This window comes from Trachypithecus francoisi, unplaced genomic scaffold, assembly GCF_009764315.1.
Source record: "Trachypithecus francoisi isolate TF-2019V2 unplaced genomic scaffold, Tfra_2.0 Lachesis_group4, whole genome shotgun sequence".
Classification (NCBI taxonomy): domain Eukaryota; kingdom Metazoa; phylum Chordata; class Mammalia; order Primates; family Cercopithecidae; genus Trachypithecus; species Trachypithecus francoisi.
In genome coordinates this window covers 15,756,287-15,774,412 of record NW_022681469.1, presented here as the reverse complement: position 1 = coordinate 15,774,412, position 18,126 = coordinate 15,756,287, and the positions used below count along the sequence as shown (strand labels likewise).

Below are 18,126 nucleotides of genomic sequence, written 5' to 3'. Positions count from 1 at the left end.
GACATATGCACACATATGTTCAATGTGGCACTATTCACAATAACAAACACATGGAATGCCCATCACTATCAATCAATGATATGCTGGATAAAGAAAATGTGGTACATATACACTGTGGAATACTATGTAGCTATAAAAAAGAACAAAGTCTTGTGCTTTGCAGGAATATGGAAGGAGCTGGAGACCATTATCCTTAGCAAACTAATACAGAAAGAGAAAACCAAATACTGCATATTCTCACTTATAAGTGGGAGCTAAATGATGATAACATGTGGACACATAGAAGGGAACAACAGACAGTGAGGTCTACTTAAGGGTGAAGGTTGAGAAGAGAGAGAAGATCAGGAAAAATAACTAATGGGTACCAGGCTTAACACCTCAGTGATGAAATTATCTGTACAGCAAACCTTTGTGACACGAGTTTACCTATATAACAAACCTGCACATGTACTCCTGAACTTAAAATATTAAATAAAAGTTAAAAAAAAGAGCCTCTTCTCTATCAAAGAGTAAAGTATTTTGCTTTTTGAAAGCTTTGAATTATCACTTTGACTAAAATAATGACTATTATTTTACAATGACCTGTGATATGGTTTGGCTCTGTGTCCCCACCCAAATCTCACCTTGACCCCTAATCTTGCCTTGAATAGTAATAATCCCCACATGTCAAGGGTGGGACCAGGTGGAGATAACCGGATCATGGGGGAAGCTTCCCCCGTGCTGTTCTCGTGACAGTGAGTGAGTTCTCATGATATCTGATGATTTTAGAAAGGACTTCCCCCTTTGCTCAGCACTTACTCTCTCTCCTGCTGCCCTGTGAAGAAGTGCCTTCCACCATGATTGTAAGTTTCCTGAGGCCTCCCAGTCATGTGGAACTGTGAGTCAATTAAACCTCTTTTCTTTATCAGTCTCAAGTATTTCTTCATATCAGCATGAGAACAGATTAATAAAACCTGTGATCCTATTTTGATCACTTTAAACATTTCTTATTTTGATATCAAGTGTTCTAAACCTTTGATATTGGATATACTCCCCAAAATCAAATTTCAAATTCTAAATTAAGTATTTTTAACTCAAACTCCCCCTATTATATTTTAAAAAATGGGGAGCATTTTGGAAGTCCAAGTAAAACATATAGGCTTATTTGGGATGTTAAAATCCTATTATTATCAAATAATAAGTGGTGTTGCATTTTCTTGAGTTATATTTGAATGGATATGTTATTAGTATACATTCCAAAATTGTGTAAGATTTCAAAAAAATAATCTGATGTGTCTTGTTTTATCCAATCAATTGCTTTATTCATATTTTTTTTCCCTGAAAGCTTTTTGCAAAGCCTAAAGTATATCTTTAAGGGAATCTATGCAAAGGACCATAACCAGTATTTTTTATTTATTTATTTATTTTTGAGATAGGGTCTTGCTCTGTCACCCAGGGTGGAGCACAGTGGCACAATCTCAGTTTACTGCAACCTCCACCTCCCAGGTTCAAGCAATTCTCCCACCTCAGCCTCCCGAGTAACTGGGATTACAGGCACATGCCACCACGCCTGGCTACTTTTTGTATTTTTAGTAGAGAAAAGGTTTCACCATGTTGGCAAGCTGGTCTCAAATTCCTGACCTCAGGTGATCCTCCCCACGTAGGCCTCCCGAAGTGCTCAGATTACAGGCATAAGCCACCATGTCTGGCCCAAGTGCTCTTGAATACAGGTTTCTAATAACTTTGGAGATCATATCATTGGACTAGGTAAAAAATACTTTAAGAACTCTCATAAAAACAACTGATGTATTTATGAAGAGTGCTGGGCCAATATCAAGCAGAAAAAGAATTAATTCAATGAAACTAAGCTGAGGAAGGACTGAAATAGTTTTTACTTCTTTTTGCTTAAAACATTGTAAAATCTTTTTATGTTTTGTTTTCCAAAGTCCTAAAAACTTTTTTTCTTTTGAGCTCTTCATGGCTTATAGCAATAGGTAAAGTAAACTTTTGTGAGCAAATTGAGATATTTACCTTTCTCTCTACCTGATTTCTCCAGAATTTAGAAGCTATTCAAGAATATTATTATTTCATGGCAATATTGTTATTTTCATAAGTTCAATAAGAATCTATTTTTCTTTGTAGCAGGACACAATTGGAGACACTGCCTATTCAAGACTTTCACTGGAATGGCATATTTTCAGATACAAAAAGGAGAATTCCTGAAACTAACTTTGGGATAAACTTAGTTTATAGTTTAAAACAAAGACAGTGCCTTCTCAAAGCAGACCTTCTTGCCTGGGGACTAGATTGCCTTTATAGGACTAACATTAGCCACAAGATAAGAAATTGTGGTTTCAGAGTCATGCAGCTGAAGGCTACAAGATTCTGACCCTCCCTAAACTGCTCCAAAAGATCAGTGCTTGAGATATTTTGCAGACCCTGCATTTGATGAATCAGCTGGCACCACCCAGATTGATTAACTGGCTCATCTGATCTTGTGGCCCCTACCCAGGAACTGACTCAGTGTAAGAAGACAGCTTTGACTTCCTATTATTTCATCCCTGGCTGGCCAATCAGCACTCCTGGCTCACTGGCTTCTCCAAACCCCCAAGTTGTCCTTAAAAACTCTGATCCCTGAATGCTCTGGGAGACTGATGTGAGTAACAAAACTCCAGTCTCCCATACAGCCTGCTCTGCACGAATTACTCTTTCTCTATTGCAAGTCCTGTCTTGATGAATTGGCACTCTGTCTAGGCAGCAGGCAAGGTGTACCCCTTGGGTGTTTACAAGGACAGCTTCAACCCCATATGATTTCATCTCCAACCCAACCAATCATCAGCAAGTACCCATTACCTGGCCACCACCACCCTTTCCCCAAACTGGCTTTGAAAAAATCCTCTTAACTATGAGCTTGGATGAGATTTATTTGAGTACCACTTCCATCTCCCACGTGGTGTGGCGAGCCTCAGGTCTATTAAACTTTCTTTACTGCAATGCCATGATCTTTCTTTGTGCAGCAGGCAGAGAGAACCCCTCACGCAGTTACAATTGAAAAACAGGCAAAGGCTTGAATAGGCACCTCACAAAAGGGAATATATAATATCCAGATGACATATAAAAAGGCTAAATACCGCTAATAATCACAAACATTCAAAGTAAAATCACAACAAGCTCCACTACATATCCACCAGAAAAGCCAAGATTAAAAGCAATGACAATGTTAAATACTGGGAAACTTGTTCGATGTACAAAATGGCACCACAACTTTGGAAAACATTTTGATATTCTTGTGAAAATGAATAACATTTAAAATCTGTTAGAACACTGCAAACTCTTTAAACTTTGAGAGAGCTGTTACTGTGATCTGAGTCATGTAGCATGTTTTGCAATTCTGCTTCTTAGATTATAGCTTAACCCTCTTCCTCATTGCTCTGGCTCTGTAAATGACTAAGAAAGACCAGAGACCAGACTTCCTCCTTCTAATCACTGATACTTATTCTAGATTAACTGCTTCCTTTATTGTTCTGTACCTAACTCAGACCAGTTTGCACCCCCAAAAGAGACCCCCTGTCAGTTACATCTTCAGTGTGGAATGTTAGAGACATCTTTCCAGAAATAAAAAAAAAACACCTCAGCTAATCAGATCATTGTAACTATGCATTAAGCCTTCCATAGAAAGGTGTTGAAATTCTGCTAAACTTCCCTAAACTTGATCTATATAAATGATCTGAAACTTTTACACTTTGGAACACTGACTTCCATTCTTTGGAATCTGTGCTTGCTGGTGGGCACATCCTCAAGCATTGTGCTTGAATAAACTCTCTTTCAACTAGATTCTGACCTTTTTGATTATTTTAGGATGACATTCTCTATTAAAAACACAGGTACACATACTACATATGTACGGGAACACAGCAACTTACCACATCTTTTTCCCTTTCCTCCTAAGCACACAGCTATACTAAATTTCCCAATGTCTCTTGCAGTTTGATTTGGCTATATGACTAAGCTGTGACCATGGGGACAAAGAATGAACGACATTCTGTGATTTGGAAGCCACTTCCAAATCTTGCCCATTAAAAAAATAACCCTCCATAATTCTCCATCCTCTCTTTCACCTCTTAAAAGCTGAATACTCATACCTGAAGAAAACAAAACTATTTCACCCAAAAAGATACGTCTTTGACATACTTTGAGATGGCTGTTAGAGGATCTGCAAACAGAAGCAGTGCTGCAAAGCTATCTTTTGTGGGGAAGATTGGCGTCTGTAGAGAATCTGCATTGATGCAACAGGCTTTTTTTAAGGTCCTCCCTTACAGATCTAGGAAAGATTAACTGAGAGTCTGATACCTTTAAAGGTCTGAAAGAAACATTTACCACCTACTCTATCTAAGGGCTACTACCTGTGAGATTTCACCTGCATAGTAAGGACTAAGCTCCATTTTTTGTTTTTTTGGGTTTTTTTTTGGGTGTGTGTGTGTGTGTGTGTGTGTATTTGTTTGTTTTAATCTTGGCCAAATTCCTATCTAAGGTGTCTGGAGACCGTAAAAGCTCATCATATGGGTTTTATTTTAACCCTGTATATTGTGACTTACTTTCCAATCTGACTCTGGCATAACAAGGAAGGAAATGAAAATATTTTACCCCCAAATACATTTCCTTGCCATGCCTTGAAATTGCCCTGTAAAGTCTCTTGTGGAAAAAAATCACATTCTATAGAGAATCCCCTTACTCCTTTCTTTTCCTTCCTTCCTTTCCAGGTCCAGGAGATAATCACCTAAGAGCCAGGCATCCTTTTAAGTCCAATAAGAAACATTTGCGGCCGGGCGCGGTGGCTCTAGCCTGTAATCCCAACACTTTGGGAGGCCGAGACGGGTGGATCGCGAGGTCAGGAGATCGAGACCATCCTGGCTAATACGGCGAAACCCCGTCTCTACTAAAAAATACAAAAAACTAGCCGGGCGAGTTGGCGGGCGCCTGTAGTCCCAGCTACTTGGGAGGCTTAGGCAGGAGAATGGCGTAAACCCGGGAGGCGGAGCTTGCAGTGAGCTGAGATCCGGCCACTGCACTCCAGCCTGGGCGACAGAGCGAGACTCCGTCTCAAAAAAAAAAAAAAAAAAAAAAAGAAACATTTGCAACCTGCTCTCTTTGAAGTCTGCTATCTGAGAGCTTCTTCTGCACAATAAAACTTGATCTCCACAATCTTTATCTTAACCTGAACATTTTCTTTCTATTGAGCCCAGGTCTTCAGATAAACTCAACCAACTGTCAAACAGAAAATGTTTAAATTTACTATAGCCTAGACCTCTCCCCCGGCCCCCACGCTTGAGTTGTCCTGCCTTTCTGAACCAAACCAATGTATTTCTTAAATGTATTTGATGGATGTCTCATGCCTCACTTAAAATATATAAAACCAAGCTGTACCCCGACCTCCTTGGGCACATGTTCTCAGGATCTCCTGAGGGCTGTGTCACAGGCCATGATCACTCATATATGGCTTAGAATAAATCTCCTAAAATATTTTACAGAGTTTAACTCTTTTGGTCGACAATAGCAAGACCACCTTTGCTAGCCAGGCTTCCTCTTCTCCCCTCCCATAACCTGCAGCACCACTGTAACCTGATATAGTACCATAATCTGGTTTTGGCCATGCTCCAAGACCTCATTCTTTCTGTAACCTCAAGATGGTACGTGAGCTTCTGTACCCCCATGGTGGGGTTGGAGGTAATCACTCTGTCATTCTCTCCCATGCACGTTAATAAACTAATAAACTTGTATGTCATTTCTCCTATTAATCTACTTTTTGTCAGTTTATTTTTCAGTGAAATTTCAGAAGGCAGAAAAAAATTTTTCCCTTGACCCCTACATCATCAGGGTGACCTTAGAAATGACACTAAAGGCCGGGCATGGTGACTCATGCCTGTAATTCCAGCACTTTGGGAGACCGAGGGGGGCAGATCACCTGAGGTCAGGAGTTTGAGACCAGCCTGGACAACATGGTGAAACCCCATCTCTACTAAAAATAAAAAAATTAGCTGGGCATGGTGGCAAGCGCCTGTAATCCTGGCTACTCAGGTGGCTGAGACAGGAGAATCATTTGAACTTAGGAGGTGGAGGTTGCGGTGAGCCAAGATTGCACCACTGTACTCCAGTCTGAGTGACAAGAGTGAAATTCCATCAAAAAAATTAAAAAAGGAAGAAAGAAAGAAAGAAAGGATCCTAAAGATGACAGAGTTTCTAAGAAAAGAGTCACACTCCAACTTCTCTCACCTCTGAGAGATTTTGCTTGAATATAACCTACTCTAAGAAACAACTCATTACATCTTCAGTATGCATTAGATGCCCTTGTACAAGTCTTGTGCCAATTATGCTTTTATTGAGTAAGAGGAAATATAGAGTAGTCACTCTAAGTGCCAACTCCAGATTCACTTCTATCTGGGTTCCAATGGTTTGGCTTAGTCATATGGCCAAGCCAAACGCAGTACCTTTGTTATTTGTTGGCTCTGTGACTGAACAACTTATTAAAACCTCTGTGAGTTTCCTTTTCTCAACTTTAAACTATTGCTACATCAATAAATAGACTAGATAAGTGTTTAAGGACATAGACTCTGGTATCAGACTACTTGATTTTGAACCCCTAACACTGCCAGTTACTAACTTTGCAACTTGTTCTCACCAGTAGGCAGTGCAGTGGTTAAAGGATCATGTTCCAGGGCCAGACTGCCAGCGTGGAAATTCTGGCCCCATCCAAAGGTGTATTCACCATTAAGTTAATGGCATGAAGCCTCAGGGCTTCCTACTTATGGGTGCCTCCTCCAAGATCCTGTACCTGTAGTTTACATTTGTGAGTTTGGATTCTATTTCAAAAAGAGGTTCTCAGATACTGTAAATCAAAACTCAGATTCCACAAAACCTGCATGCAAAGTTGACTCTGCCATATACTGGCTATATGATCTGGGCTAGATATTTATCTCCTGGGTCTCTGTGTATCCTCTTGTAAAATGGAATAAAAATGGCAACCACCTTCACAGGGTTGTAATAAAGGTTGAACTAATATATGTTAAAATGTTTAGAGCAGTGTAATGCACACAGCATATGCTTCACATGTGTTGGTGTCTATAACTCCGTCTTTGTCCATTCCTTATCTTCTTCTCATGAGCCCTGTCAGAACTAAGATCATCTTTCTCTTTGTAAGCTTAGCCTGTGGCAAGCTTCGCTTATATCTTAATCCATTCCCTCTGGGACTATACACATTCTCTTATATAAGCTTCCTGAGTTGTTTACAAACTGATTTTATCAACCTTTATTTGATTTCTTAAACCTAGACTTTTTCATTCTTTATGGAATAATAATTTTTTTTTTTTTTTTTTTTTTTTTTTTTTTTGAGACGGAGTCTCGCTCTGCTGCCCAGGCTGGAGTGCTGTGGCCAGATCTCAGCTCACTGCAAGCTCCGCCTCCCGGGTTCACGCCATTCTCCTGCCTCAGCCTCCCGAGTAGCTGGGACTACAGGCGCCCGCCACCTCGCCCGGCTAATTTTTTTGTATTTTTTAGTAGAGACGGGGTTTCACCGTGTTAGCCAGGATGGTCTCGATCTCCTGACCTCGTGATCCGCCCGTCTCGGCCTCCCAAAGTGCTGGGATTACAGGCTTGAGCCACCGCGCCCGGCCTATGTTTTCTTTTTCTCCCTAATTTCTTCTTACTCAAGGGACCTCAAGCTTTTCTCCTAAGGTTTTCAGCTGATTCAATGAGTCTGACCCATATTGTGGAGGTAATTTGTTTTACTCAAATTTTGCTGATTTAAATGTTAATCACATTTAAAACAAACAAACAAACAAAAACTTCACAGCAACATCTAAACTGCTGTTTTTCCAAAAAGTGGGCACCATGCCTAGCTAAGCTAACAAATAAAAGTAACCATCACAGCAGTCATGGCCTGAATAAGATTTGTCCTGGACCAGGCACAGTGGCTCACGTCTGTAATCCCAGGACTTTGGGAAGCTGAGGCAGGCGGATCACTTGAGGTCAAGAATGTGAGATCAGCCTGGCCAACATGGTGAAACCTCATCTCTACAAAAGACACAAAAATTAGCCAGGTACGGTGGCACCTGCCTATAATCCCCGCTACTCGGGAGGCTGAGGCTTGAGAATTTCCTGAACACAGGAGGTGGAGGTTGCAGTGAGTTGAGATCATGCCACTGCACTCCAGCCTGGCTGACAGAGTGAGATTCTGTCTCAAAAAAAAAAAAAAAAAAAAAAACTTGTTCTGTACATTGAAGGATTGTAGGTATTGCAGTTTCCTGCTGGCTCACAGAAGAATAGCCTCATTACCTTCAATAGATGCTCTTAACCCATTGTCATCTGCCTTCCTCTGGACACTGCCTTTTGGGAGTGCTGGAGTTATATCCTCAAGGACAGGACTATGCCTTCGAAGAGCCCAGCAAAGAACTTTTCCTGCATTTTCCCACACAGATACTTCCTAGATTCTTCTGCCTTATACCTGCCTTGGTCAGTCTAGCTAGTGTGTGCTTCAAATGGAAATTATTCAAGTGAGAAGGACCAGGTGTAAAGACAATTTAAATGTGGGAAAAGGCTTACAAAGGAAGGTCACTGTGACCCTCGCGAGCACTGTTCTTGAGTGGATAGGGTATAAACAGGGAAGAAAGCCTGTGATCATGAGAACAGCTGAAGTTTTAAGTGAGCAATGACATGAATGGTGTCCAATTCAAAGGGAAGAGAAAGTAGATGCAGGAGAGATACATCCAGAAAGCAGAAGCACACACTTACACTTTAGCTCTGAATCCTGGCTAAAGCAACATACAGAGGCGGTAACTCCTAGAACTTTGATTTTCACTCTCTTACCAGAGAGGCTCTTCCTGGGCAACTGTCTGCCACAGAAAGGATAGAAACAAATCCCATAGTGTTGCAAGTTATAGGTTAAGGAACAGATTTAATTTCATAAGGAGAAATAGCACAATGCCAGTGTCAGCAAGAGCAAGTCTCCCCATCATCCCAAGGAGAGGAATTCTACAACCTGGGTATCTACTGGACATAATATGGGCTCCATTCTCACAGAAGGAGTCCTTTCCATCGTGGGTCTTCCTATGTGGCTTACGCATGAGACAAGTGTAAGAAAGTGGCCATGTTAATAAGAAAATGAGCCAGCTCTTTGGTGCCAAGAAGTCTGATTTGGGGGTGCCAGCCATTTATAGGAATTGTCTAGAATTAAAATATCACCCTGCCTTGGGGGTTGTGGGGCAGCTGGGGATCTTGGGCATCTGTGATATATTGCAACCACGCCTGAAATTAAGAAGAACTCAATGATAATAAACATCTTTACGTCACCCAGTGTCTTGAACTTACTTCCCCATCACGCAGAGCAGCTCAGGTCTTCTCTAGCTCTTCCACCTCATGATGGGTAGTGACTGCCAGGGAAGTCTTGATCATCCTAGCCCTCTAAGAAACGTTCTGAATAGTATTGCATCTTGAGCTCACTATAATTTGATCAAGCAAAGATGTTCTATGCCTGTGGTCTGAAACCTGCCACCACAGCTGGGTTCTCTGCTTTCAGAGACCAGGAGAGCAGTGACTGAAGCTCAGACTACACACAGCACTTCAGACAGGCAAATTAGGAGGGAAAAGAAAACTGAATCTGTAAACTCGGGAAAAACTGGTGAATCTTTTGAAGTCCCAGCCATTTTGAGAAACTCTGACACTGAAAAAATAAGGAAGAACAATCTAACTCCTCTCTCAAATGCTGCCATTCTAGCTGAGTGTTGATTTTTTCTTAGAAAAACAAACTTTGGGTCAACAAGGAAAGATCACGAGATGGGAGGGTGAGTGGGTGATTCACCTCATGGATCTCCCTGGCAGCTCTTGCACTTCCTTGATCAATCTGTGTATAAGAAGTGTGCTAGGCACCTGGGACACCACTTCTCGGGGACACATTGCCTTCTGTTTTCTCCAGCATGCGCTCGCTCCAGCTCCTGTTCAAGGCCAGCCCTGCCACCCTGCTCCTGGTTCTCTGCCTGCATTTGGGGGCCAACAAAGCTCAGGAAAACACGTGAGCCATGCCCTTCTCTTCCCCACAAAAAAACCTTGAAGGGAGGGCTCCTCTCCCAATCTGGAAATCTATATATCTCTTTCTGAGAATTTCTTTCAACTTCTCAGAACTCTAGTCCCAGGAGCTCCCATGGACCTCCTGCCAGGTTCCACTTCTGTCCTCTTAGGAAGTCCCAACTCCTCTCACATTTTTTCTGGGTGTTTCTGCATTGCCAGTGGAGATAAAGCTCCAAATGTACCTACAGGCTATAATTCGTAGTTAGTCTTCATCTAACATGCTGATCCATATCTTGTTCATAATTTATACCTTTGTTCAGATTTCTGCTCAGTAAACTTAACCTTCTCACACCTTGCCTCCTAGAAGAGAAGCATAACAGATCTGAGTTCCAATGGCAGCTTAGGGCAGCTTTGGCAGGACTGGCTAAAGAACCAGAGGTCCTGGCCACTGCCCTGTGGTCTAAGATTGAGCTAGACTGGCAGCTTAGACATTCTTCCTAACCTGAAGTCTGAAGATGAATATGAGCACCTCTTGCTCTCATGTGTACTGGGACCTGAGAGCACAGGTTCAGAAGTCAACTTATTGAGAACATATGTGTGAAGGAAGCAGAAAAATTGGAGCAAGTAAAATAAAGTAGAAAATGGAGCCAGGGGTCTGGGAAAAAGCAGCTATACCCAATCTAGAGAGTTTTCTCTATAGCAGTAGGGTTTATAATGCTGGGTTTCTGAGTTGTGATCTTGGAGGTACTCTCTGTGGCATGGCCAGATATCTTGTCCTGGAGGAAACTGTTCAGAGTTTGACAAGCTGATGTAATGGAGGCAAGTGTCCCAAGAAACCCTGCGTGGGACAGGTTCAGATCCCACCCCCTCCCCACCAGATGACAGTCAACTTAGCCCTGAAGGGTAGCAAGGTATACAAATAACCTATGCTAATTAGGCTTATCAACCATCCTGATTTGCCCAGGACTTTCCTGGTTGTAGCATTGAAACTCCACCCTCCCCCGCCACCTCCACAGCCCATTCTAGAAAAGACCTCAGTCCTGGGTAAACTGAGATGGTTAGTCACTCGAGCTAAGCTGGTCATCCTATCAATCTGAAACTCATATACAAATGGGAGAGATTTTGAAGTTATTTAGGTATTTATACCCCTTTCCTGTGCACTGGGCACTACAGCAGTTGGCACCCAAAAATAGAATCTCTCTGAAATCTAAGATGCTTTGCCCCAAGAAAATGGGGCTGTGAGACACTGTGGGCTAAGAAACTCAATTCCCTTCTATCCCACACAATAACAAAGGTCCCTAGCCAGGAGTTTCTAGGAAAGAGAGAGTAACTCTCCTGGCCCTGAACCCAGTCCTCATTAACTGAAGAAGAATATCTGACTATTTTATTTGTCTCCATTTCCTTTCCCTTTCAGTTTGCGGTGTATGATCTAAATGTAGAGAAGTATCTAAAGTTCCCAAACATGGCCATATGTCCAGATTTCCTAAGGAGCTAAATAAATACAAATTCCTAAACCCTACCTAGGGACCAGAGAAGGAGGATCTTCAAAGATGCTCTTACAAATACCTCCAGTGTACTGAGATGTTTGCTGGGTTTTTTAAAATGTTATTTTATTTTATTTTTCCATAAGTTACTGGGATACAGATGGTATTTGGTTACGTAAGTTCTTTAGTGGTGATGTGTGAGATTTTGGTGCACCCATCACCTGAGCAGTATACACTGCACCATATTTGTAGTCTTTTATCCCTCACGACCCCTCTCCCACTCTTCCTTCCAAGTCCCCAAAGTCCATTGTATCATTCTTATGCCTTTGCGTCCTCATAGCTTGGTTCCCACATATCAGTGAAAACTCACGATGTTTGGTTTTCCATTACTGAGTCAGTTCACTTAGAATAATAGTCTCCAATCTCATACAGGCCACTGCAAATGCTGTTAATTCATTCCTTCTTACGGCTGAGTAGTATTCCATCCTCTCTATATATAGAGAGAGGATGGAATGTACATATATGTGTGTGTGTGTGTATATATACATATACACACACCACAGTTTCTTTATCCACTCGTTGATTGATGGGCATTTGGGTTGGTTCTGCGATTTTATAACCGTGAATTGTGCTGCTATAAACATGTATGTGCAAGTATCTTTTTTGAATGATGACTTCTTTTCCTCTGGGTAGATACCCAGCAGTGGGATTGCTGGATCAAATGGTGGTTCTATTTTTAGTTCTTTAAGGAATGTTCACACTGTTTTCCATGGTGGTTGTAGTAGTTTACATCCCCACCAGCAGTGTAGAAGTGTTCCCTGATCACTGCATCCACGCCAACGTCTAGTGTTTTTTGATTTTTTGATTATGGCCATTCTTGCAGGAGTAAGGTGGTATCGCATTGTGGTTTTGATTTGCATTTCCCTGATCAAGAGGTTTGTTAGTTTAATGTGATTCTGTTCCTAGAAAATTTTCTCCTAATAATGACTTGAGCTCTCCCACTCAGTAGACAACCACCAGAGCCTATAGGATGTTATCAGGAAAAGGCATGTGGTATTGTACCTTTTTTCTTTTTAAAAACTTGTGTTTGGTCAATGGAAGGGAAGAAGATGCTCATTGATTGATGGGCAGTTGCGCTGGTTCCATGATTTTGCAATTGTGAATTATGCTGCCATATACATGCATGCGCAAATATCTTTTCTGAATAATGACTTCTTTTCCTCTGGTAGATACCCAGTAGTGGGATTGCTGGATCAAATGGTAGTTCTACTTTTAGTTCTTTAAGGAATCTTAAAGTAAGGTGTCCTAGTTGTTTTATTAAACAAAACTAAATCTGTGCGAAGTAACCAACCCAATCAACACACGAAAATTCCAGGGGATTCTGATGCTGAACAATTGATCCAAGCCCTGTAATTTCCCTCCCTTGCCCATCTGGTGCCCCTTCCCCTGTTCATGGCTCCCCCTCTCACTCAAAGATTCGTCTCTGATCTTGGTGTTCTGATTCTCTCTTCCCACAATCAGTCGGAGGATCATAATACAGAATTTTCAGATCCCCACAACAGCAAATCGAGATGAGGAAGTCACTGCAAAGCTTCAAGTTCAAACAGAATTGAAAGAATGCATGGTGGTAAGTAGAGGACTGGGGGCGTGACTTCAAAAAATAATTCAATTCCTTGATTATAAATATAATTTAATTAATCTCTCACTTTAATAATGTACAGTGTACTTAAGAAAACATTCTCATATATGTTATGCTACTTGAGACTCAGAACAACTGTGGGAGCTTGGGACAGATGACTTCTCATTTTCCAGATGAAGAAATTCGAATCCAGAGAAGTCTAGGATAAATAAGAAAGAAAGGAAGAAGGAATAGGAAGTGAGAAAGAGGGAAAAAGAAAAAAGTGTAAGAGCTAGTGGAGAACCGGTTAGAGTCCTTCCAAGGTCCTGAGCATGTTTAGTTTAGCATGGAGGGAGGGGAGAATAGAAAGTGGCAACTCCACACCATAGGTTGAGGCGGGTAGACAGAAGAGAAAATGCAGGATATGACTCTTCCTCTCCAATAAGCACTGAGCGACTCTACTGTTCTCTTGACTTCTTCTGCTCCTTTGCTCTGGGTCGCCAGAAGTTGACTCTTGTTCCAGCCTCCCCATCCTGACAAGGAGCTCATACTCATCTCCTCCTTTTCCCCAAGTTCAGAAGTCCAGTCTCTGAACAAGGTCAGAGGTTTTAAAATGGTAATGTGCCTAAAACTCACTCAGGGATCTTGTTAAAATGCAGTTTCATTCAGCAAGTCTGGGGAGAGATTAGAGCTTCTGGGCTTTTTTTTTTTTTTTTTTTTGAGACGGAGTCTCACTCTGATGCCCAGGCTGGAGTGCAGTGGCGCAATCTCGGCTCACTGCAACCTCCACCTCCCAGGGTCAAGCAATTCTTCTGCCTCAGCCTCCCAAGTAGCTGGGACTATAGGCGCACGCTACCACGCCCGGCTAATTTTTGTAATTTTAGTAGAGACGGGGTTTCACCATATTGGCTAGGGTGGTCTCGAACTCCTGATCTCATGATTCACCTGCCTCAGCCTCCCAAAGTGCTGGGATTACATGTGTGAGCCACTGCGCTTGGCTTCTGGGTTTTAACAGATGCCCAAGGCACACCAAGGCTATGCCCAAAAGACCACATTTTGAGCAGCTTGGGATTAGAGCATTATCCCTCCTGTCTAGCTGCCAAGGACCAGAAGTAAAAGAAACTTATGCAGTTATTAATCCACAGTGAATCTTCCCTGGGACACTGGTTGTGTGTCCTTTTCCTAGTCATTGATCTCAGGTGTCACAAGCATGCAAACTGCCCCCACTACCTTTGTTCTAGGGCCAAGACCCATGCATCCACCATCTCCCCTACTTCCTCCCCAGACCCTTCGTGAAGAACACCCTCTATCAGGCAGCACAAGTATTTCCTTACCACATAAGTTTCCTAATTCAAATGAGACTTAAGGACAATGATTACATGCAAAATAACATTGAGAGCATGAAGACTGCTATTCAGTCAACTGCATTCTAGAAATACCCCCACACCTGTAAAGAAAAATTCCTGGTCAATGAGCAAAGAATATCACAGCTGCTTTGTCAAATTTTTCTATTTTCAGTCCAAGAATCTGAAACATGTACCCTAATTTGGGGTAGGAGCGAGGCTGAATCATAATTTTTCAACTTTGTATTTTGTTTATCACAAGCACAGGTGAGAATGAGAATATGAACATGTACATAATGTGTACATAAAATTTTTGTGAAAATGGTGGTTTCTGGTGGTAATAGTTAATGGTAGTGGTAGGTATAATAAGATATGTTTGAATCAATAAAATGGCATGTGACATAATTTTGTGCTTTTGTGATTAATAAAAGTATGCTTTTAAGAACCATGCTAGTACTCTAAAATAAAGCAATCTTTTCAAAACCCACCTAAGCACAACTAAAAGGGTAAGAAATCCTTAGACTAACTGACTTTGCAAACTAGAAATAATTTATGGGAAAGGAAATTTTGTTAGTTCTAGTCAATAAATTTTTATTTTTGGCTTCATTTTTCAAAGTATAACTATTTTTAAATTTTTATTAAAATATATTTATGGAACTATAAAATTCTTACCACCTAATCCTCATTTTCTATCATTTATAATGATTTTGCAACTGAATTTTTGAAAAAGTGAGGTTTAGGCTCATATTTATTTATTTTAGAATTAGCATAGAATATATCTACAATTGTATATTTGAATATAAAGATTGTATAATCCTTTAAAGCTGAAGGAAGCTTGTGGCAAAACACAATGCTTAAACATTTTTGTGCTACAGGCCATTTTGTTGGTTTCATGAAGTCTATGAAACATTTATCAGAAAATTGCTTCTAAATGTATGAAGTGCATTGGATTACAGAGAGAAACTACCACATTGAGTAATAGTGACTAACTTACACAAAATAAACTTGTGATGCAGTAACATATGTGTTCCTTTATCCACACATTAGCTGGGAAAGCAATACACTTAAAATATAGAGGAGTTGAATTTTATTTTATGAACACATTATCTGTGTGATGGATGTTGTTGCTTAGCTTGAAGAAGTACATTAAATTGCACTGGTCTTTGGTAACACTTCCCACATGCCATGCTGGGCATGCAATGGATTCTGATCTCTTGTATAAGTGGTGTAAATTCCGATTCATGAAGATATGTTGTTGCAAATGTAATAGAAAGGTAAACAAAGCCGGGCACAGTGGCTCATGCCTGTAATCACAGCACTTCAGGAGGCCAAAGTTGGCGAATCACCTGAGGTCAGGAGTTCGAGACCAGCTTGGTCTACATGGTGAAACTCCGTCTCTACTAAAAATACAAAAATTAGCCAGGCACGGTGGCAGGTGCCTGTAATCCCAGCTATTCAGAAGGCTGAGGCAGAAGAATCGCTTGAACCTGGGAGGCAGAGGTTGCAGTAAGCCACATTTGCACCATTGCACTCCAGCCTGGGCAACAGAGTGAGATTGTCTCTTAAAAAACAAAAACAAAAACAAAAACAAAAACGAACAAGGCACGGGTAGGCTTCTCTAAAGAAACACCAGGATTCTCCAAGGTATTCTGAGTGAAACTCCAAGGATGAGAACACCTAAATTTACTGTTTGGGGCTGAAAGGCTACTTGGTGCAGAGTTGCCAGGTAGCTGAACAAGCTGCAGGAGATGGGGAGACTGGCACTGGGCCTCAGTCATGACCATGAGCCAGTCTGATAACTGCCATACATTCAAGGTAGTGCATGCAAGCAATATTTCGAACCTCTGAATCTGTACAATGATATGTACATATCTATGCTTCTCCTTGTGATAAAATCGCACATACTGCTAATGGCACTGTGGTTCCTTGACAACATTCATAACTGTAGGAATGCTGAATTTCAATTAGAGATTAGTAATAAAGATGCATTTTTTCCCTGCCTGAGTTCACAGACTCACTGGGTGCATCCACAGATCCCTCTGGTTCTATGGACCCCAGGATAAAACTGCTGTATTAAACATTAACTGGACAAAATCTTCTGACTCCACTGAAATTTATATATACAATAATCTGGGTCTTGAATTGCAAAGCACTCAAGTTAAAAAGAAATTTACATTCAAGATGTTATTTGCTTATCTAACAGCCAAATTGGTAGTTGTTTCCATCTCACAACTGAGGAAAGTAAGAGTGAGAGGCCTAACTCTAATCACCAAAGGTCAACAAGTCAGAGAGGAGCACAGCTGGGGCTTGGTCACAGCTCTGACAACAAGGCCTGACATCAGCTCCTACACCCAAGTGGCCAGGCTGCTGTCTCACCAGGTCTCAGAGTAAATGTGATTGCAGGTCGATTCCTGAAAGCTCTGGCTGGTGACTAAGGCAAGCGTGCTCCCCAGCTGGACAGCTGCCCTGGATGAGCTCTCCTTGCCCTGTGGACTCACTTGCAACTCTGTCTCCTCCTGAGCCTCTCCACACTGCTAAGGCAGGAGTTTGAGGGCGTTGGGAGGGAAAACCTTCTGACCTAGACTTTGGCTCCTGAAATGATACTACAACAATAGACTCCCCCTTGCCCTGGGCCCACCTCCACCCCCACTCTTCTCCTCCAGCTTCTCCCTCTCTTATTTTTCCATCCGTTACCCTTTCCCCAGAATAACAATGAGTTCCCCCTCCCACCTTTTCCTCACCAGGCTAAAGTTTACCTCATTGGTGACGTCCCTGTGGAAGGTGCATTTAACTATAAGTATACTCGCTGCCTATGTAAGGATTATCCAAATAACTACTACTGGGACTTTCATACGAACAGTAAGTACAGAAGTTGTCCAAGGAAGGAACTACCCACCAGCCACCAGGGAAGAGAAACTATAAACAGAAACATGAACTGCAAAACCGAGCAGGACTAGGACCTCGGGGCAGAAGGACAGAGGGGAGGGAGGGAAGAGCATGGGGACAGCAGATAGGGAAGGCACCCAGGTTCTAAGACAGAGGCATTGTGTGCAAAAAGTTGATACGGGAGACAAATTTGCAAAGGATTTGGGGAAACTGAACCCCAGGAGGCAGATGCCTGATATGAGTAGAAAAGACAGGACATGGCTGGGGTGTCTGAGAGATGATCTCTGTCCCCGTCTTTTTCAGGAACTGTGCAAATTGCAGCCGTCGTTGATATTATTCGGGAATTAGGCATCTGCCCTAATGATGCTGCTGTAACCCCCATCAGTAAAAACCGGTTTTATACTATTAAAACCCTAGTGGTAGCATAATGGAAGTCCAGTCTGTTTGCCACATCCAGGTGATTTCCTATAAGGAAACCTGGCTGGAATTTCTGTTGTGGTCTATAAAATAAACTTCTTAACACGCTTCTCCATGTTCTGTTGTATCTCCAAAATCTGCCCCTGAAGAACCCTAGATTACCTGAAATTTCTAGAACATTTGTCTTTCAAAGAACCTTTACTGAGGAGATTGTACAGGTTCTCACTGCCCATTGGTATGAAGACGGAGAGAAGAAGAAACTGGGAAGAGGAGCTATGCTCACAGACAGGAAAAGCAGTGGTCCTAAAGTTCATGGTAGGGCAGCACCAAGCCTCCCTGTTGC

At 41.7% G+C, this 18,126-nt stretch overlaps 1 protein-coding gene across 1 annotated transcript; it reads left to right on the top strand.

Moving 5' to 3' along the window:
• The first annotated feature begins 9,902 nt into the window (after positions 1–9,902).
• PIP (prolactin induced protein) lies at positions 9,903–17,898 on the top strand. The gene is made up of 4 exons (XM_033193484.1): positions 9,903–10,039; positions 13,041–13,146; positions 17,225–17,339; positions 17,670–17,898. The coding sequence occupies exons 1-4, from the start codon at positions 9,945–9,947 to the stop codon at positions 17,792–17,794; spliced, it is 441 nt and encodes a 146-aa protein (XP_033049375.1). The 5' UTR covers positions 9,903–9,944; the 3' UTR covers positions 17,795–17,898.
• Positions 17,899–18,126: the final 228 nt, after the last annotated feature.